Source organism: Mobula birostris, chromosome 5 (genome assembly GCF_030028105.1).
Source record: "Mobula birostris isolate sMobBir1 chromosome 5, sMobBir1.hap1, whole genome shotgun sequence".
NCBI lineage: Eukaryota > Metazoa > Chordata > Chondrichthyes > Myliobatiformes > Myliobatidae > Mobula > Mobula birostris.
In genome coordinates this window covers 180,774,242-180,796,833 of record NC_092374.1, presented here as the reverse complement: position 1 = coordinate 180,796,833, position 22,592 = coordinate 180,774,242, and the positions used below count along the sequence as shown (strand labels likewise).

General features: G+C 44.2%; 1 protein-coding gene across 1 annotated transcript in view; it reads left to right on the top strand.

Annotated features, from left to right (window-relative positions):
* The first annotated feature begins 8,535 nt into the window (after positions 1-8,535).
* LOC140198096 (complement C4-like) overlaps positions 8,536-22,592 on the top strand; it is a 125,785-nt gene continuing 111,728 nt past the window's right edge. The window contains exons 1-3 of the mRNA XM_072258996.1: positions 8,536-8,615; positions 9,561-9,753; positions 20,869-21,049. Of these exons, the coding sequence (XP_072115097.1) occupies positions 8,551-8,615; positions 9,561-9,753; positions 20,869-21,049 (439 nt within the window). The 5' untranslated portion in view covers positions 8,536-8,550. The remainder of the gene's footprint in view (positions 8,616-9,560; positions 9,754-20,868; positions 21,050-22,592) is intronic.

Here is a 22,592-nt window from a genome sequence, read left to right as displayed (position 1 = left end):
AAAGATGTGCGTTTGTAAGAGTAGTTGGCCTGCTGCAAATTCCCCCGACTGTGCGTCTGAGGGGTAAAATCCTGGGCAGTTGCTGAGGAGTTGGCGATAATGGTTCACAGTGAAGGATGTGGGGAGAAAGATGACAGAATAGCTCAAGAACCAGCAGGGACTTAACAGGATGACGTCCTCCTGTTTCATGAGATGTGTGAATTACGTGCTGCACTTTATTAGGTACGGGAGGTATGTTCATGGTGTTCTGCTGCCATAGGGGTGTTCAGAGATGCTCTTCTGTACACCATGTACACCACCGTTGTACCTCATGGATACTTGTGTTACCATCACCTTCTGGTCAGCTTGAACCAGTCTGACCATTCTCCTCTGACTTCTGTCATTAGCAAGGCATAGAACTGCCTCTCTCTGGATGTGTTCTTTTTTTGTACAATTCTCTGTAAATTCTAGAGATGTTGTACCTGAAAATCCCAGGGGATCAACCTTTTCTGAGATACTCAAACTAGCCTGTTTGGCACCAACAATCATTCCACTGTCAAAGTCACTCAGATTTCATATCTTCTCCATTCTGATGTTTGGTTTGAACAATAACTGGACCTCTTCGACCATGTCAGCATGTTTCTATGGATTGAGTTGCTGCCACGTGATTGGCTGATTAAACATTTGCATTAACGAACAGATGTACAGGGGAGGGAATGTCGACTCAGACCATGAGAGGCCTGCATTGGGCATTTTCATGCCTTACAAGGTGCAGGCTGGAAGTCTGTGTGGGGCGCCACTCCTCGTACAGTCTAGAGCAATGTGTGATTAAGTGCCTTGCTCAAGGGCACAAACACCCTGCCACAGCTGAGGCTCGAACTAGTGACCTTGAGGTAACTAGACAAACGCCTTAACCACTTGGCCACATGCCCAACACAGGTGTACTTAATAAAGTGACCACTGACTATAACTTCCTTTTATATTTCAAAAATAGGCTTTATTCAAAATAAAAAATGTACAAAATAAAAAAAATCTGCAAAACCATTTACAATATTGGACAATACATTACATAGTGTAAAATTTAAAGACAGAGGGAAAGAATGCAAACACACGACAAACAGCATCATTTCCATGTCGCGACTTCCCCCTCCCCCACGCCCGCAGTAATACTCTTTAGAGATGAGAGATGCTGATGGACATGTAGAGAAGGAGAAAACACTTTATTGGTTTTGGATCAATTTCCAGATGGCAGATTCCCGCAAATGCTTGACATGCAAATTTTATTTAAATAAAAACTGGAATGTGTTGAACCCTATCTGTTCACAAGTTCAAGGTTAAGTGATGTTAATAGTTAGCAAACTGCTTACTGTGGTATCAGGCAAAGTTTATTTGGTGAGAGTTTGGGACTGTTGCAACGCCCCGGCAAGGCTCCCAGTTTGAGAGCACTGGGAAGCGAGAGTTGATCTTGCATCAGTGCCGCCATTCCGCGAGCTGCCAGCCATTCACGCCCTCTCCGGTGAGGCAGAGTGACCTTGCCTAAGCAAGCACTGGCGCCCTCCCTTCCAGCCCAGTCAAAGCTCAGACTCATTAACAGACTCCTGGGAGTATTAAGGACCCCACTCTCTGGTGAAAGGGTTTCATCTAAAGTTCCTGCTTTTAATTATTCATTCATGAGATGTGGGCTTTGCAGGCTGAGTCAGCATTTGATTATCCATATTTAGTATATTATTTATTCACTTAGCATGGCAATGGATCCTTCTGGCTCAACAAGCCCACCCTGCCAAATTACACCCATGTGACTCATTAACCTCAAAACCTGAATGTCTTTTGGAATGTGGGAGGAAACCAGAGTTCCCGGAGGAAATCCACGCGGCCATGGGGAGAACGTGCAAACTCTTCATAGTCAGAGGCAGGAATTGAACCCACCCTCGCTGGCACTGTTATAGTGTCACTCTAACTTGCACTACTCTGCCATCCCTCTGCAATTGTGTCACTGACACACGATCACTGCACCACTCCCAATGAACAAATCCCTTTCCCCACGGTAAAAGTGTCTCATTTTCGTCAAAGTGTCGCTTTTCTTTTTAATCAGATGCACTAGTTGTGAAAGACTGAGATCCGCCCCACAGCTCCAAAGCCTGGGTTCGATCCTGAACCCTGGTGCTGTTGGTGTGGAGTTTGCTGGTTCTCCCGGTGGGTGTGTGGGTCTTCCCTCAGCCCTCTGGTTCCCTTGCATATCTGAAAGACGTGCAGACCGGCGGGTCAATTGGCCGCTATAGATTCCTCTAGTGTGTGGGTGGTTGTGGAATCTGGGAGGAGCTGAGGGGAACATGGAGAATAAAATGTGATTAGTGTAAACAGCAACACACACAGAATGCTGAAGAAACCCAGCAGGCCAGGCAACATCTACGGAAAAGAGAAACAGTCGATGTTTCGGGCCGAGACTCTTCATCAGGAGTCCTCGGGCTGAAACGCTGACTGTACTCCTTTCCATTGATGCTGCCTGGCCTGCTGAGTTCCTCCAGCATTTTATGTGTGTTGCTTCTACTTCCAGCATCTGCAGATTTTCTCTTGTTAGGGTAAACAGTGTTTGATGGTCAGCACAGACTCAGGGAGCTGAAAGACTGTTTCGGTGCTGTACGACTCCATAACTCACATTAGCTGTCTGCCAGTTATCACTGCTGTATGGGGTGACTACATCCTTGAGCATTTTTCAGCCAGATAAGATCTGACCGAAAGTGGTCCTCTGCTCTAAACGAGGGGATTGCACGGCCAGTTCAAGGACAATAGTAGGGCAGGCCTGTCGCAGAATTCACAGCAACCTGAAGGAACTTAATGGGTCAGACAGTATCTATAGAAAGAAACAGACAGTCAACATTTTGGATCAAGTCTCTTTCATCTGGACTCGATGTGTCTTGACCAGAAATATCGACTGTCCGTTTCCCTCGACATTTGGTATGAGTCCTTCCAGAGGGTGTTGCTCCTGACTCCAGTGTCTGCTGTCTATTGAGCCTCCTTGCCTTCATTGAGGGTTGTGTATTTAGTTGAGGAATATGAAGGGGGCATATCTAACACGGCTGAAACAACACACCGTGTCTCGTGGTCTGACCTTGGCTTTGTACAACAGAGAGACCAAACAATCAGCCCAACAAATCCATGAAGGTATCCATAACATCATGGACAACCACAAGGTCTTCCTCTTCCTTTCTCCTTAAATTTATCCATGCTAGGTCTCTCCTGGATGTATCGATGTTCCCTTTCTCAGCACTCTCCGGTGAATGAGCTTCTTTTAAAATCTTAACATTTAATCATTCACATTGGAGGTTGGCTTCACAGGCTGAGCCAGCATTTAATTGCCCTTCTCTCGTCATCCTTGAGGGATTGCTGAGCTGTCTCACTGAACAGCTGCAGTGCCCAAGGTGTGGGTCCATGTACAATTCTTTCAGGCAGGGAGTTCCAGGATTTAGACCCAGCGATGGGAAAGGAATAGCTATATGTTTCTGAATCAGGATGGCATGTGGTTTGGTGGGCAACTCCTTCATGGTGGTTTCCTATGTTTCTGCTGCCTTGTGCTTCTTCCTGGTAGAGGTGGTTGGCTTTAGGAAAGACTGTCTTACACTTTCTGCATGTCCAAACTCTCCCGCCGCGGGGTGGTGGCTGGGTTGGGGTTACATTTGATCAAACCACCTTGTTAAGTCAATGAACTGAATCAGATAACCCCTTGGGAGCCTTGGCACCAGAGACCAGGGATCGATCCCCACCACAGGGACTGTGTGTGTGTGTGTGTGTGTGTTTGTGTGTAGCAGCTGTACGTTCTTCCTGTGATCCCATGAGTTTCCATTGAATACTCCAGTTTTGTGACACTTCTTAAAGATGTGCAGTTTGAGTGGTTAATTGCAAATTGTCCCACATATGCAAGGGTGGGGTAGAATCTGTGGGGAGTTGATGGGAACGTGGGGAGAATAAAATGCATGAGGGTAGGATCAATGTTAAAAAATGGGGGCCTGGCAGCTGTTGGGCGGCTTTCCAAACGACCTAGCAGTTGCTGGGAAGTTTTCCCAATGTCCTAGAGGGTGGTGGGCCAGTTTTCTCAAATGTCCTGGAGGCTGGTGGGTCAGTTTCTCAAATGTCCTGGAGGCTGGTGGGTCAGTTTCCCAAATGTCCTGGAGGCTGGTGGGTCAGTTTCCCAAATGTCCTGGAGGCTGGTGGGTCAGTTTCCCAAATGTCCTGGAGGCTGGTGGGTCAGTTTCCCAAATGTTCTGGAGGCTGGTGGGTCATTTTCCCAAATGTCCTGGAGACTGCTGAGTCAGTTTTCTGAATGACCTGGAGGCTGGTGGGCAAGTTTTCCATATGACTTAGTTACATGCTGTGTATTTCCTTGTATTTCTATCTTTAAGGAAGCAAGTCTCTTCTGTCTCTCTTGGTAGCTGCTACTTCTTGATTCAGGGATAGCTTGGGTGCTTGTTCCTGCACCCTCTCCATAGTCCTGTATGATTGCTATGGGGAATGTCCCAATTTATTTCTTTACTGGCCAATCTCTCACTGGCTTTGAGATATGATAGAGAGCTGCCTCCTTAAACCACTGATGTTCATGCCGTGACGGTTCTTTCCCAATGTTTCAGGAGAGGGTCTTACTGGATTTAGTCCATCAACAATGAAGGAATATGGAGCTTCCTGTTGGGACTGTGTTGGGGAGGCGCTGGAACCTGACATTCCCCAATGCCTGCTGGCCTTGTCATCTTGTTGGGGGAGGTTTCGGGTTTGTGACGGTCTGTCAGAATAGCCTGTGCGAGTCACTACTGTGTGCTCCGCACTGATGGTGGTGGGAGGGAGTGTTTAGAGTGACTGATGAGCAAGCGGGTAATATGCTGCTAGATAGATGCATAAGTATGCAGAAAATAGAGGGACATGGATCTTGTACAGGCAGAAGAGTTTAATTGTAGGCAGAAGGAATTGTGTCTCTTTTATGTTGAATTTTTGCCACTCACAAGTTGGATGATGCGTAGCTCGGGTGGCTGACGGCTGGGTTCAGTTGCTCACCAGTCCTACAATCCATTTGCAAACGTTTCGTGACCAAACACGGAGACACTAGCAGTGCACTGTTCACTATGTTCTATCAAACTGATGACATCTCCTTGTATGGTGATGAAACAATGACAATCCATATCCCTTTGCTTCACAAAGAGGTATATGAACCATGTCTCTGATTTTTGCCTCCAGGTTCTTAGCCCTGCAGTCCCAGAGAGACTGAAGACAGAGAGAAGCTGAAGAAAGGAGAAAGCATTGAACACCACGTCCAAGACATGGCCTCTGCTCACTACTTCCCATCGGGCTGGAGGTACAGAAGCGTAGTACCTTTACAACCAGGTTCAGGCACATTTTTTACCCTACAACCATCGGATCTGCTTAACGAGTCGCCTTTCTGGAAGGTGCCTCGATGTGAAGCCACTTGTTTCTACAGTGATGAAGAGCATTGAGAGGTTGGTTATGGCTAGAATGAACTCCTGTCTCAGCAAGGACCTGAACCTCTGCAATTTGCCTGTCACCTCAATATGTCTATGGCGGATGTGATCTCATTGGCTCTTCACACAGCCTTGGATCACCTGGACAATAAAGTACCTATATCAGGATACTGTTTATTGACTATAGCTCAGCGTTAACACCATCATTCCTACAGTTCTAATCAAAAAGCTTTGCCGCATCTCCCTATGGGCCTCTGTATCTCCCTCTGCAACAGGATCCTCAACTTCCTAACCTGAAGACCACAACCTGTGTAATTCGGAAACAACATCTCCACCTCTCTGGCAGTTAGCACTGCTGCACCTCAGGGATGTAAGCTTAGCCCACTGCTCTACTCTCTCTACACCCATGACTCTATGCTAGACAAAGCTCAAATGCCATCTATGAACTCACTGATGACACAACTATTGTTGGCAGAATTTCAGATGGTGATGAGAGGGTGCACAGGAGCAAGGTATTTCAGCTAGCTGAGTGGTGTTGCAACAACAACATAACACTCCACGTCAGTAAGGCCGAAGAACCTATTGTGGACTTCGCAACAGGTAAGACAAAGGAACACACACCAGTCCTCATAGAGGGATCAGAACTGGAAAGAGTGAGTAATTTCAAGTTCCTGGGTGTCAATATCTCTGAGGATCTAACCTGGACCCAACATATTGATGCAGCTACAAAGATGGCACCACAGTGTTGTATTTCATTAGAAGTTTGAGAAGATCTGGTATGTTACCAAAAGCACTTGTAAATTTCTACAGATGTACCATGGAGAGCATTCTAACTGGCTGCATCACCATTTGGTATGGGGGTGGGGGGGTTGGCTCAGCATTGAAGTCAGCTGCAGAGAGTTGTAAACTTAGTCAACTCCATCATGAGCACCAGCCTCGTAGTAGCTAGGACATCTTCAAAGAGCGGTTCCTGAAAAAGATGATGTCCATCATTAGGAACCCTCATCACCCGGGACGTTCTCTCTTCTCATTGTTAATGGCAGGAAGGAGGTACAGAATCATAGAAGTGCACACTCAGCGATTCAGGATTAATTCCTTCCCCTCTGCCATATGATTTCTGAATGGACATGGATTCTATGAACACTCACCATCATCGTCATCATCAGGTGCCGTGCCCAGTTTGAGCTTTGACTTCCAAGGCCCACACACTCCTCTTTCGGGTCAAGTGGATCAATTCCAGTTCTCTGGCTGCTGTCTCCATCATCATTTGTCTTAGTCTTCCTCTTGCTTTCTTCCCTTCAATCTTCCCATAATTACCGTGCATTCTAACTCCTCTTTCCTAATCACATGTCCAATGAAGTTACATTGCCTTTTTCATGATCTCATACATTATTCCTCTTTTTGTATTTGCTCTGTTCATGACATCCTCATTAGAGATTCATTTCATCCATGGTATTCTTTGCAACTTCCTCAAAAACCACATCTCTGCTGCTGCAATTCGTTTCCTCATGTTACTAGATATTGTCCAACATCCTGCGCCATATAACATAACTGGATAAATGTAACATTTCAGTACTCTGAGGTGGGTTGTCATGCCTAGTTTAGTATTGGTCAGCACACTCTTCATTCTCGTAAAGGTGTCTTTTGCCATCCCTATTCTGCTTTTAATGTCCAAGTCACACCTGCCATCTGATGTCACCCAGCTTCCTAAGTAGCAAAAGTTCTGTACTTGTTTTATGTCTTCCCCGATTATTCTCAGCCTGCAGAAAGGATTCTCCTTCTTTTTGGATATCACCATACATTTTGTCTTTTTGCAATTGATAGATAGACCCATTTTTGCACTTTCTTCAACAATTATATCAATTTAGTTTTGTAGTTCTTCCTCCGTACTTGCAATTAACACAGTGTCATCTGCATATCTGAAATTATTGATGTTTTCACCGCCAACTTTGATTCCCAAGATGACTCTTATTTTTTGTAATATTGTCTCACTGTACACATTAAATAGATCAGGAGAGAAAACACACCCTTGTCTAACGCCTCTCTTGATTTTTGTAAACTGACTCACTCCTCCATCTATTCTTACAGCGGCAGTTTGTTCCCAGTACAGATTTCTGATTAGGCGGAGGTCTTTCAAATCTAGATCTAGAGTTTTCTGTAATATTTTAAATAACTTATTGTGCTTCACTTCGCCATTTCTCTTCCCAAACGTTCATCCGCCTATACTATAGCTGTTGACATTTGAGGTTGTAGCTCATCCGCCTTCTCCATCATAAGTTCATTTACTGAACCTGCCGGATCTGCTGTTGGCCTTCACTCGTATCCTGAGCAGGAACCCTTGCAGTTGCTACCGTTCCTGGTCAGAGCGGCCCTGGGAGCAATGAATGACTAAGGGGTAACTCCACTCTCCCCAGAGCTCTGAAAGTCCCCAGTCAGAGACTCATCACCAGTTGCAGTTTAGAGTCATACCCAGGACCTCCATGAACACTACCTCACTACTTTTTAATTTTTTTTAATTTTTGCACTACTTATTTGTTAACTATGTAATATACAGTATACTTACTGTAATTCACTTTTTTCTCTCTCTCTATTATGTAAGACACCAATCTACTGCCCTCTAATGTGCATATTATCTTGTTTATTATTTATTGTAATGCCTGCACTCTTCTGTGCACTTTATGCAGTCCTGGGTAGGTCTGTAGTCTAGTGTAGTTTTGTGTTGTTTTACATAGTTCAGTGTAGTTTTTGTATTGTTCATGTAGCACTATGGTCCTGAAAAATGTTGTCTTGTTTTTACTGTGTACTGTACCAGCAGTTATGGTCGAAATGACAATAAAAAGTGACTTGACTTTACCTGACTTGACTTCACTTGACTTGAACAAAATTAATGTAATAGAGTATATGGTAGAATAGACATAGTTTGATAAATTTACTTTGATCTTTGAACTTTGCTGAAACATCCTCTGTCAATAAGTAGCCATAAATCAATATGGCTGAGTGACCAGCTATAAAAGGCAGTGGGAAATAGTCCAGGCGAGCTGTTAGCCTGCTGTGATTACCTCCTTTCCCTGGTGCCACTGTCCACGGACAGTGGGTGCTAGCTATAAACATGAGGTGGTTGGCCGTCCTGGTTTGCCTCTACATGGTCATCCAAGTTACGGAACAAAGTGTATCGTAAGTTAGTTGCCTTCCACCTGTCTCCAATGCACCATGTGTTGTAAAACTGGCTTTAATAATATTCACAGTGGATAATTTGCGGAGTAATAACAGTGTGCTTGAGGGTGAGCGTATGCGTTTGACTCTGGGTATGAGTCCATGAGTGTGAGTGTTTGTGACTATGTGTGTTTGTGTGTGTGAGTATGCTTCAGTGTGAATTTGCATGTATGAATGTACGTAGCTGATTCTAGATGTGTGAGAGTGTGTCTGTATGAATATTTATGAACATGCATGTGTTTGAGTGTGAATGATGTGAAAATGTAGGTTCTCTTTCAGTGTGATTGTGTCTGAGTGTAAATATGCATGAGAGTGTGCAAATATATGCATCTGAGCCTGAATGTGTTGTGTTTAAGTGTGAATATGTGTGAACATGAATGTTTGTGGATATGTATGTGCGAATGCGGTTTCAATGTGAATGTGTGAGAGAGAGAATGTGTATGTGACTGCAAATGTGTGAATATGTATATCTGAGCATGCTTAAGTGTGAATGTGTGCGGCCAGCAATGTGAACACGTGTCTGTGTGTAAATGTGTTCAAGTATGAACGTTTGTGCATGCATATTTGATTGCAAATATTCATAATCATGTATATTTGAGTGAGAATGTGAGTGTGAACATTTGTGATCATGTGCATTTGAGTGTGAATGGAAATGAGTGTGAATATCTGTGATCGCGTGTTTGAATGTGAATATTTGTCATCATGTGTGTTTTTTGAGTGTGAATGTGAATATGTGCATTTAAGTCTGCATGTGCACAGGTGTGAACATATGTGTTTGAGAGAGACTGAGTGGGTCACTGTGAATGTGTTTACTTAAGTCTGAATGTGCGTGTGTTCAAATACAAATGCGTGCACATACACGGGTTATGTGTCTCAATTTCATCCCATTCTGTTTCCTGCCCCCAGCTATTTAATCACTGCACCCAACATAATTAACGTTGGGGTGAAGGAGAGCATCACCATACAGCTGGATGGAGTTAGTCGCCCTCTGAACGTCCAAGTTTATTTGCTCGATACAATATCACAGAAAAAAATTTCAGAAAATGTGGAGTTCGTTCTATCAGAGGAGAATAATTATCAACAGATTAAAAATATTATTGTAAGTACTGTACCACCACAGTGGCGGAAGATTTAGAATGGCAAATGGCCTACCATTAGTTACTGTAGAATAATGCTTTTGTCGCTATGACATTGCTTCTCTGGAGATGACAAGTGATTAAAATTAGATACTGTTTTGGAAATTTCAGTGACCTTGTCGGCATTGCTAGTGAAGGCTTTTTGCTGACAGAGGTCTGAATCTATGGTTACATGTCTGTCAGGGTTATGAAATAGCTTGGAGACGTGATATTAGTGATTGAAGTTAGCAACAAAGCTGTATAGATTTAGCAATGGAAAACCATATTCTAAGCAACCACATGGACCATATTATGCTCTCTGTCCATACCAGTCTCTAAGAACATAGAACAGTACAGCTCAAGAACTGGCCTTTTGGCCCATGATGTTATGAGAAACTCATTAAAGAAGCAATTAAATGCCTAACCAAACTAATCCCATTCTGCCTATAAAATGTCCTTATCCCTCCATTTTCTGCACATTCATTTGCCTATCTGAGAGTCCTTAAATGCTTCCATTGTATTTGCCTCCACACTACTCCTGGCAGCGGAACTGTCTCGAAGGGCCGAATGGCCTACTCCTGCACCTATTGTCTATTGTCTAAGCACCCACCACTCTATAAAATATCTTGTCCTACACAACTCCTTTGACCTTGCATGGCCCCTGGTGTTAGACATTTTTGTTGTAAAACTTTTTAACTTTTATGCTGTCTTTGACTTCTTTGACAGCCACGATTGCTTCATTCTCCCTTCAGAATACTTCTTTAGAATGAACCAATCCTGTGCCTTCTGTGTTACTTCCAGAAACTCCAGCCATTGCTTCCGTACCGTCAATCCTGCCCATGACTCCTTCCAATCAGCTTAGCCAGCTCCTCTCCAATGCCTCTGTAATTGCCTTTATTCCACTGTAATACTAATGCATCTGGTTCTAACTACACTCTGTCTGAAACTGCAGGGTGAATTCAATCACTGTTTCTTTAGGGTTCCTTTGCCTTAAGCTCCCTCATCAAACCTAGTTCATTGTACAACACCCAATTGAGAATTGCCTTTTCTCGAGTGAGCTTGACCACAGGGTTCTCTAAAAAGCCACCTTCTAGGCATTCTACAAATTCTTTCTCTTGGAATCCAGCACGAAACAGATTTTCCCAACCTACCTGCATATTGAAATCCCCTGCGACAGGGGTCCCCAACTTTTTTGCACTGTGGACTGGTTTCACACTGACAATATTCTTGCGGACTGACCAACCGGGAGGGGGGTGGGGATAGGGTTGCCAACGGACAAGAGTAGCAGTCAAATACGTTGTGTTTACCCCGAGAAAGACTACCATGACCATGAAGCCTTGTGCGGGCACCTGTGTGCGCATGCATGTACGTGCCGATTTTTTTTCTACAAATCGTTTTTGGCGATTCTGTCCGGGGGGGGGAGGGGTGTTAATCACAACCGGAATATAGGTGATAAGTGACTAATACACTCAATTTTGTTTCTAAAAGGGATTATCTAATGAGTTTAATATTAAACACACAGCGCATATTTTCCTCGCATGAATATAGTGATAAGTCAATTATCAGGGGAGGACAGGGGAGCTTGCAGGAAGTGTTGAACGAATTTCCAGTAGAAGTGATAGAGGCAGGTTCAATGTTATCATTTAAAGAAAAATTGGATAGGTATATGGACAGGAAAGGAATGGAGGGTTAAGGGCTGAGTGCAGGTCGGTGGGACTAGGTGAGAGTAGCGTTCGGTACGGACTAGAAGGGCAGAGATGGCCTGTTTCTGTGCTGTAATTGTTATATGGTTATATAAGTCAATAGCATCATAACATTTTAAGTAACGTTTGGATATTAAACACACAGCACATATTTTCCCCGTATGAACATATAAAATCATTGCGACACACCAATATGGCTGAATCAGTGGGAGCCCTGGGAGTTCCTTATGTCCAGTCTATTCCGCAATTTAGTTTTCGTTACATTCATTGCAGAGATATGTTGGAAATGGAAGCAACGTTTTCAGTGCTTTTGTGGCTATCTCAATATATTCAGCCTTGACCTTGATTCAAAATGCCGGCAGAGATGTTATGTCAAACATACTTTTCAGCCCGCTGTCATTTGCAAGCTCGAGGAGTTGATCTCCTTCCCGTGCTGACATGGATGACGCACGTGTAATGACCTCGCGTTCGTTCAAGCTCAACAGAGCATGACGGGGGATGAGGAAAGGTGCACCTGACTCATATCGCCAAATCATATTGTTTCCTCGCAGCCCGGTAGCACATGCTTTGCGGCCCGGTGGTTGGGGACCGCTGCCCTATGTCCATCGTAGGTTTGCCCTTTTTACGTGCCTTTTCTATTTATATTTGTAATTTGTGCCCTATATCTTGGCTACTGTTCTAAGGCCTGACTCCCATCATGATTTTTTTAATCTTTGAAGTTTATTAACTTTACCACAAGGATTCTGCATCTTCTAATCTTATGTCATTTCCTTCTAAGGATTTGATTTTTTTTTCACCAACAGCATCTTCCACCCACTTGTCTATACTTTTAATACAATATGTACCTATTGATGTTAAGCTCTCAGCCACGACCTCATTCCTGCCAATTTCTAACTGCAATACAATATCATCTACTTTTCTTTGTGCATTCCAGTATAACTCCTTCAGTGCTCATTCATCACCCTTCTCAATTTTGTCTCTAAATTTTTATCCCTTTCTATGCATTTGCCATTTTATTCATTCTTGAAACTTCCCTGAGCTCTCCTTCTCTTTTACTTTATCCTTACTTTTCGAAGCCCTCCCCCCCAACAACTATTAAGTTTAAAGCTCTATTCACAGACCTCAATATGTGATTTGTCAGGACCCTGGTCCCTGCAAGGTTCAGGTGGAGCTCATCCCATCAGAAGAGCTCCCTCCTTCCCCAATACTGGTGGCACCGTTGCACAAATTCAAATCCACTTCTCCCACACCAATCTTTGAGGCATACATCTGGCTCTCTAATCTTATTAACCCATTACCAATTTGCACCTGTCTAAGGTAACAAACCAAAATTTACTAATTTGGCTCCAGAATCACCTTCCTTGTTCTTCCTACCTCATTGGTAGCCACATGGACCACGGGAGGTGGATCTTTCCTCTCCCGATCCAAATTTCTCTGCAGTTCTGTTGACATGTCCCAATCCCGGCACCATGCAGACAGCACAGCCTTTGGTACTCCTGATCCTTGTGACAGAGAACTATGTCTAATCTGCAGACATATTCTAACATAGGAACATCAGGAATGAGAGCAGGAGTTGGCCATCTGGCCCATCAAGCCTGCTCCGCCATTCAATAAGATCATGACTGATCTGGCTATGGACTCATCTCCACATACCTGCCTTTTCCCCATAACCCTTGATTCCCCTACTGGGCAAAACCATGTTTCAAATATATTTCCTGAGGTAGCCTCCACTGCTTCTTTGGGCAGAGAATTACACAGATTCATCACCCTCTGGAAAAAGCAGTTCCTCCTCATCTCCATCCTAAGTCCACTCCCCCGAATCGTGAGGCTATGTCCCCTAGTTCTAGTCTCATCTACCAGTGGAAACAACTTTCTTCCCTTTCATAATTTTATAGAAACCATAGAATTATTACAGCACAGAAACAGGCCTTTTGGCCCTTCTTGGCTGTGCCGAACCATTTTTCCGCCTAGTCTCACTGACCTGCACCTATAGAAACCATAGAAACATTACAGCACAGAAACGGGCTTGTGTTTCTATATGTTTCTTATGTGTTTCTATCAGATCTCCTCTCATTCTTCTGAATTCCAGCGAGTACAGTCCCAGTCGACTCAAACTCTCCTCATATTCTAACCCTCTCATCTCTGGAATCAAGCCAGTGAACCTCCTCTGCACTGCCTCCAAAGTCAGTATATCCTTCCTCAAGTAAGGAGACCAGAACTGCAAGGAGTACTCCAGGTGCGGCCTCACCAGTACCCTGTACGGTTGCAACACAACCTCCCTCCTCTTAAATTCAATCCCTCTAGCAATGAAGGCTAACATTCCATTTACCTTCTTGATAGCCTGCTGCACCTGCAAACCAACCTTTTGTGATTCATGCACAAGTAGTCCCAAGTCCTTCTGCACAGCAAAATGCTGCAATTTTTTTTACCATTTAAATAATAATCTGCTCTGCCATTTTTCCTTCCAAAGTGGATGATCTTGCATTTACCAGCATTATATTCCATCTGCCAGACCCTTGCCCACTCACTTAATCTATCTACATCTTTCTGCAGACTCTCCACATCCTCTGTACAATTTGCTCTTCCACTCAATTTAGTGTCATCTGCAAACTTAGATACACTACACAAGGTCCTCTCTTCCAGATCGTCAGTGTATATCGTGAACAGTTGTGGGCCCAGCACCAACCCCCGCAGTACACCACACACCACTGATTGCCAACCAGAGTAACACCCATGTATCCCAGCTCTCTGCTTTCTATTAGTTAATCAATCCTCTATCCAAGCTAATGCATCACCCCCAACTCTATGCATCCTTATCTTACAGTCTTTTTTGCAGCACCTTTTCGAACGCCTTTTTGAAATCCAAGTAAATGACGTCTATCTGTTCCCCTCTATCCACTGCACTTGTTTAATCCTCAAAGAACTCCATTAAGTTTGTCAAACAGGACCTGCCTTTGCTGAATCCATGATGCATCTGCTTGATGGATCTGTTTCTTTCCAGATACCTCACTATTTCCTCTTTAATGATAGGTTCAAGCACTTTCCCAATGACAGATGTTAAGCTAACTGGCCTATAGTTACCTGCCTTTTGCCGACATCCTTTTTTGAACAGTGGCGTGACATTCATCTTCTTCCAATCTGCTGGGACCTGCCCAGAGTCCAGAGAATTTTGCTAAATTTTCACTAAAGCCTCTACTATAACTTCTGCCATTTCTTTCAGTACCCTGGAATGCATTCCATCAGGACCAGGGGACTTATCTATCTTCAGGCCCACAAGTGTGCTCCTCGCACCACCTCTTTAGTGATAGCTATTGTATTGAGGTCCTAACTTCCCATCGCATCCATAACATCTCTCTTTGGCATGTTAGAAGCGTCCTCCACCATGAACACCAACACAAAATAGTCATTCAAAGCATTGGCCCTTTCCTCAATACACAATATCAATTTCCCCTTCCCGTCCACCACGAGGCCTACGTTCACTTCGGCACCATTTTACATAGAAACATAGAAACAGAGAAAATAGGTGCAGGAGTAGGCCATTCAGCCCTTCGAGCCTGCACCGCCATTCAGTATGATCATGGCTGATCATCCAACTCAGAACCCTGCACCAGCCTTCCCTCCATACCCTCGATCCCCGTAGCCACAAGGGCCATATCTAACTCCCTCTTAAATATAGCCAATGAACAGGCCTCAACTGTTTCCTGTGGCAGAGAATTCCACAGATTCACCACTCTCTGTGTGAAAAAGTTTTTCCTAATCTCGGTCCTAAAAGGCTTCTCCTTTATCCTCAAGCTGTGACCCCTCATTCTGGACTTCCCCAACATCAGGAACAATCTTCCTGCATCTAGCCTGTCCAATCCCTTTAGGATTTTATACGTTTCAATCAGATCTCCCCTCAATCTTCTAAATTCCAACGAGTATAAGCCTAGTTCATCCAGTCTCTCTTCATATGAAAGTCCTGCCATCCCAGGAATCAATCTGGTGAACCTTCTTTGTACTCCCTCTATGGCAAGGATGTCTTTCCTCAGATTAGGGGACCAAAACTGCACACAATACTCCAGGTGTGGTCTCACCAAAGCCTTGTACAACTGCAGTAGAACCTCCCTGCTCCTGTACTCAAATCCTCTTGCTATAAATGCCAGCATACCATTCGCCTTTTTCACCGCCTGCTGTACCTGCATGCCCATTTTCAATGACTGGTGTATAATAACACCCACGTCTCGTTGCACCTCCCCTTTTCCTAATTGGCCACCATTCAGATAATAATCTGTTTTCCTGTTTTTGCCACCAAAGTGGATAACTTCACATTTATCCATATTAAATTGCATCTGCCATGAATTTGCCCACTCACCTAACCTATCCAAGTCATCCTGCATCCTCTTAGCATCCTCCTCACAGCTAACACTGCCGCCCAGCTTCGTGTCATCTTCAAACTTGGAGATGCTGCATTTAATTCCCTCATCCAAGTCATTAATATATATTGTAAACAACTGGGGTCCCAGCACTGAGCCTTGCAGTACCCCACTAGTCACTGCCTGCCATTCTGAAAAGGTCCCGTTTATTCCCACTCTTTGCTTCCTGTCTGCCAACCAATTCTCTATCCACATCAATACCTTACCCCCAATACCGCGTGCTTTAAGTTTGCACACTAATCTCCTGTGTGGGACCTTGTCAAAAGCCTTTTAAAAATCCAAATATACCACATCCACTGGTTCTCCCCTATCCACTCTACTAGTTACATCCTCAAAAAATTCTATGAGATTCGTCAGACATGATTTTCCTTTCACAAATCCATGCTGACTTTGTCCGATGATATCACCGCTTTCCAAATGTGCTGTTATCACATCTTTGATAACTGACTCTAGCAGCTTCCCCACCACCGATGGTAGGCTAACCGGTCTATAATTCCCTGGTTTCTCTCTCCCTCCTTTTTTAAAAAGTGGGGTTACATTTGCCCACTTTTATATTTTCTGCTTTATATAATTATAAAAACTTATACTATCCATTTTTATATTTTGTGCTAGTTGTTTTTGATAAGCTATCTTCCCTTCCTTTACTGCTTGCTTAGTGGTTCTTTGTTGCTTTTTAAAGTTTTCAAAATCTTCCAGCTTCCCGTTACACTGGCAACTTTGTATGCATGAGCTTTTAGTTTGATGCCTTCTTTTATTTCCTGATTTATCTATGGTTGGTTCTCCCCACCCTTCCTGTCCTTGTTTTTAACAGGAATATACTTTCATTGAACTCTGTGAAAAATCTCTTTGAAAGTCTTCCACTGCTCCTTAACCATATAGCCTGTGTTCCCAGTCTACACTAGCCAAATCCTCCCTCATCCCATTGTAGTCTCCATTGTTTAGGCATAATACACTGGTTTTCGATCGAAATATTGCACCCTCCATTTGTATGAGAACCTCATACAAAGCCTCGACTGCCTGATGCCTTCTATTCTGCCTGTACTGCCTTCTATTACAACTATATTTCTCTTCTCGTGCCTCCTCTTGAATGGCTCCATGAACCATTGTGTCGCTGTTTGATTGCTCATCCTTCCAATAACCCAGATGCTCATCATCACAGAGGGCAAGTATCTCAGACTTGTCCGGCAAGTTCAAGGGCTCACACTCCTCCCGTACTACCTCTTGGATCCCACTTCCTGCTGCGCTCGCAGCCACACCTTCTTGTCCCTGGCTGCAGACCAAATTTCCAGTAGTTAATCTAATGGGTGTGACTGCCTCCTGAAACACAATATCCAGATAACTCTCCCCCACCTTGATGCATCACAGTGTCCAAAGCTCAGATTCCAGGTCATCAACTTTGATCCTGAATTCCTCACGCCGCCAACACTTGCTGCAGGTGTCATCACCAAGAACCGTAATGGGGCCACCAGCTCCTAGGTCCTGCAGTTCCAACAAATCTCCTATTTTAGTTATTTATTTATCAGTTTATCTGTCTAAGTATCTATCTATTTATGAGGGGTGATTGATAAGTTCATGGCGTAAGGTAGAAGGAGTCAGTTTGAAAAAACCTAGCACATTTATTTTTCACCCTCCCCTAGTGTTGCCACCATGTCCTTGTGGACCTCCTTGGGTGATGAGCCCTTGAGACCGAGGTAGCAGATGACTGCATGAAGGCCGATGTCCATTTTCTCAGACAGTGCGTACTTGCAATTTTCAATTATCTGAAACAGAAATACCACAAAAGTTATTAACTTCAAACTTTCTGCATAATCACTCAAAGAGCTGAACTGCACGTGCATGTAACAAGAGCCGTATAACTCATCTCCTTCTACCTTAAGCCACGAACTTATCAATCACCCCTGCTGTGGACCACTTTCTGGAGGTCCAAGAAGCCAAGAAGGGATCTGTATGCTCCATGACCGCTGGACTAAGTGTGCAAATGTAGGAGGTGACTGTGTTGAAAAATAAATATGCTAAGTTTTCTAAAATTACCCCCCCCCATACATATAATTAAAACATCATTAATACCTAAATATTATGACATATGATGAACGAGCCTATGGATTCAATTTGTTTCTATTGTTTGCTTGATTTGTGTTTTTTACCCTTTTGCTGCTCATTGTGTGTTAATTAGATTAAATTAGATTAGATTCAACTTTATTGTCATTGTGCTGAGTACAGATACAAAGCCAATGAAATGCATTTAGCATCTGACCAGAAATGCAAAGGATAGTGTTATTTACAAAATGACTGCAAATAAAAAAAGTGCTACAGCACACAAATATAGAAGTACTGAGACAGTACAATACGGATGCAATACTGCTTAGCGCTGTGATGAGAGGTTCAGCAGTATCATAGCCTCAGGGAAGAAGCTTTTCCTGTGCCTGCTGGTGCAGGAGTGGAGGCTCCTGTAGCGCCTACCAGATGGGAGGAGAGTAAAAAGTCCATGGTTAGGGTGAAATGCATCCCTGATAATGCTTTTCACCCTGGCCAGGCAGCATTTATGGTAGATATTCTCAATGGTAGGCAATTGGGTGCCGATAATCTGCTGGGCAGTTTTCACCACACGCTGGAGTGCTTTGCTTTCTCTCTTTGTTTTAAATTGTGTTCTTTTGGGTTTCTTGCTTTGAGGCTACCTGTAAGCAGACAGATCTCAAGGCTGTTTAATTTATACCTACTTTGATAGATAAATAACTAGGTAGATATATTGAAAATACATTTATTATCAAAGTAGGTATAAATTATACAACCTTGAGATTTGCCTGCTTACAGGCAGCCACAAAGCAAGAAACCTGAAAGACAGATAGATACATTCAAAGAACAATTATTTATCTTTCTATTTATTTATCTTTTGTAATTTGGTATTGGTTTAGCTATATAAAACTAATACTATACTGTGTATTATTTGAGGAAGGACATTCTTGCTATTGAGGGAGTGCAGTGTAGGTTCACAAGGTTAATTCCCGGGATGGCGGGACTGTCATATGTTGAAAGATTGGAGCGACTGGGCTTGTGTACTCTGGAATTTAGAAGGCTGAAAGGGGATCTTATTCAAACATATAAGATTATTAAGGGATTAGACACGCTGGAGGCAGGAAGCATGTTCCCGCTGATGGGTGAGTCCAGAACCAGAGGCCACAGTTTAAGAATAAGGGGTAGGCCATTTAGAATGGAGTTGAGGAAAAACTTTTTCACGCAGAGAGTGGTGGATGTATGGAATGCTCTGCCCCAGAAGGCTGTGGAGGCCAAGTCTCTGGATGCTTTCAAGAAAGAGATGGATAGAGCTCTTAAAGATAGCGGAATCAAAGGTTATGAGGATAAGGCAGGAACTGGATACTGATTGTGGATGATCAGCCATGATCACAGTCACAGTGAATGGCGGTGCTGGCTCGAAGGGCCAAATGGCCTACTCATACACCTATTGTCTATTATCCAGAGTTATATCTTTTATACATATAATATATACATATAAAAAATGGACATTTGCATTGAAAATTTGAACCCTGCCAACACAGAGTGAAGAAAATCAAATCAAATCAAGTTTAATTGTCATTAAAAACCATACATGAATACAGACGAATGAGACAGTGTTCCTCTAGGGCCAAGGTGCAAAAACATACGCGTGCATTGAAAATAACAAGACAGGAAAAAAAGAACATAGTCGCATAAGAAAACAAATTTTTAGACCAAGTTCCTGGGCAATGAGTCCCTCAAATGGTTCCCTGCAGTCCAGACTGTAATTCCACTGATCCAGCACTGGAGGGCAGCAACAACAGGAGAGGCCTCCCCCAACCGAGCCTGGATACCACGCTAGAACCAAGACCAAGACTGAGGCCTTGTCCAAGCTACAACCAAGGTGATCCTGCTGCTTCGCACAGGTCATGCACAAGAAGAATGAAATGGCAAACTATTAAATGAAGTTTGGGGGATTGAGGTGCTCTAGTGCATGAGTCACAAAAGGCTAGCTGGCATGTTCAGCAAGTACATAAAAAGAAACGTGGTTAGGAGAGTTTTCAAGGGATGTTGATCAAATGCAGTCAAATGGGACTTGCTTATATGGGAATCTTGGTTAGGATGGACCACTTGGGAAAAAGGCCCCATTTCCCTGGTGCACAACTCTATAAGTTTTTGTTTATCTCCCCTCTCGTTGTGTGACACCTCTCTGTCCCTTTATTAGGGAGAGAGGTAGAGAGCCCGTGCAATGTCAAATTGGCCAGGTGAACAACTGGTTATTCTGGACTGTCGATCATGGTCTTTCTTGGGGGCTTTGCTATTGCTTGCTTGGTGGGTGGTGGGTGCTGATGCTTTTTTTTTGCTGCAATAAGTTGGGGAGGGGGATGGAGAGGCTTGTGCGTGGGAGGGGGAAAGAAGGGGGCTTTGGGGTTCTTACATTTTCACTGTTGTTCATTCTTTGGGGTACGCTTCTGTTTTTGTGGATGTCTGCGAAGACCAAGAATTTCAAGCTGATTATTGTGTACAGTCTCTGATATTAAATGGAAATATTGAACTATTGAATTTATGCTTTTAAAAAACAATCAGCTTGTATTGTAAAGGGACTGGAAGTTAACAATTGGCAGCTGTGTTACAGTGGTAGAGGGTTGGCGAAGTTATAGGTGGAGTACCATGCACAGTTTTGGCACCCTTTCATACAAATGCGGTAACATTGGAGGCTTTCCAAAGGGGATTCAATGGGTAGTGCTTGGACTGAGAGGGGGTGTCCTACCAACAGAAGATGGACAGCCTGTTTCAGTATTCTTTGGAGTTCAGAGGAATGAAGGGTGACCCCATTCACCCAGCTGATGCTGAATGGTGAGGCATGCTTGAGGGGCCGAGTGACCTACTCATGTTCCTATTTTCTTGTGAGAAACTTCAGGTGACAATTTCAGAGCAGAACATTGTGAATGAGCCAGTATGGCTGATGATCACCATGGTTGTAATCCCACAGGCTCTCCCAAATCTCATCAAAAACCTGTACATTTGGCTCCGTAAGGAAAAGTACGTCTCTCTGGTAGCCGAGTGTCCTGAGCTCTTTCCAACCAGGAAAATGACTCCTGTCAAGCTCCGTTCAAGGAAGGGTTATATCTTCATTCAGACGGACAAGCCAATATATACCCCCAACGAGGCTGGTGAGTAGTCCAGTAACATATGCGCTGCTTTGTGGTGGCCACATCACAAATGTCACAATGCCACAGCTGACATGGGCACTGTCCCATGGCTCCAGAGGCCCGGTTTGATGCCGACACTGGTGTGCTGGTCAAGGGTCTAATCTTAGCGGAGCTGACGGGAATGTGGGACGAACCAAATTGGATTGGAGTAGGATTGGGATAAATGGGTGGTTGATGGTCGATGTGACTCCATGGGGCACAGGGAATGATCTGTGCTCTGTGACCCGTGTATGACCCCCTGCAAGATCTCCTTCTGTGTTGCACGGAGATATGGAAAAGCACCTGCCCCTCCTGCTGTGCGTCACCCTATCAGGATTATCGAGTACTTAGCAGAAAGATCCAGTGGATGTGATATCCAAGCCTTGAGCTTTGTCCCTATCCTAAACTCCAACCCATAACCATCCCCAGTCACACCACCCACAAAACTGCCAACGTCCAAAGCAAATTGGGAGTAGAACTAGAGAAAGCTGGGTGGATCGGCATTCTATTCCCGCCGGGTATTCAATCCTATTGAACGAACAGCACTGACTGTTGGGCAGTGGGATAACAGGAAATCAATGCACCACCATTGTTTGATAGCCCACTGCTCCCATCCTTTCTTATGGCTAAGCATTGAAAACTGTAGATGAACTGACACTAACTTGGGCTGCCTCTTCAGCCTCAGCCGTTCATTGTTGCTTCACATAGATCACACAGGTTAGAAATAGGCCATTTGGCCCATCGATTCTGTGCCGAACATCTACTCTCCTCGCGTTCCCACATTCTACCACCCACCCACACACTCAGGGGAAATCCATGGTGGCCAATTAACTTCTGTCCCGTCCACCAATGAGACGTGGGAGGGAACCGGAGCACAGTGGACAGCCTCACATGGTCGACCCGACACGACAGTGGCAACTTACTGCAGCAACTGAACAGTCTCCAGGATGTGGGGAGGTATCTGCGGTCACAGGGAGAACGTGCAAACTCCACCCGGACTGAAGGAGGTCGGGATCAAACCCGGGTCTCTGGAGCTGAGGGGCAGCAGCACTACCCGCTGCACCACTGAGTCGCTCTCTCGTTCAGCCTGGCGGAAAATCTTGGGCATTCCCTCCTTTTATTGTCGCCCAGGAGATGGGTGAAAGTTCCCTGGAGTGAAATACCCTGATGCTGTCCGGCTGGTTATCAGCTGGTTAACTGATAGCCCAAGTACCACACTAAATCCATGTCCATTATTGAACGACTTTGCCCGGCTTACTTGTCCCTGCCACCCCTTGTAAAAAGTGACAAGAGTTTCGACAGATGGTCTCACTTGTCTGCTAGACTCATGTTAATGAACAATCCTGACCGAAGGTCTCCATCCCAGAATGTCAACTTTTCACTCTTTCCACAAATCCAGTGTGTTCCAGTATTTTCTGATTTTATCTCTGCAGAGAGTAGATTGTCTCATGGCTGCAGAAATTCCCCTCATTTTCTCTGACCACTCCACCTTGCCCCTGAACTTTGGCTTCATTGGGTTCAACTC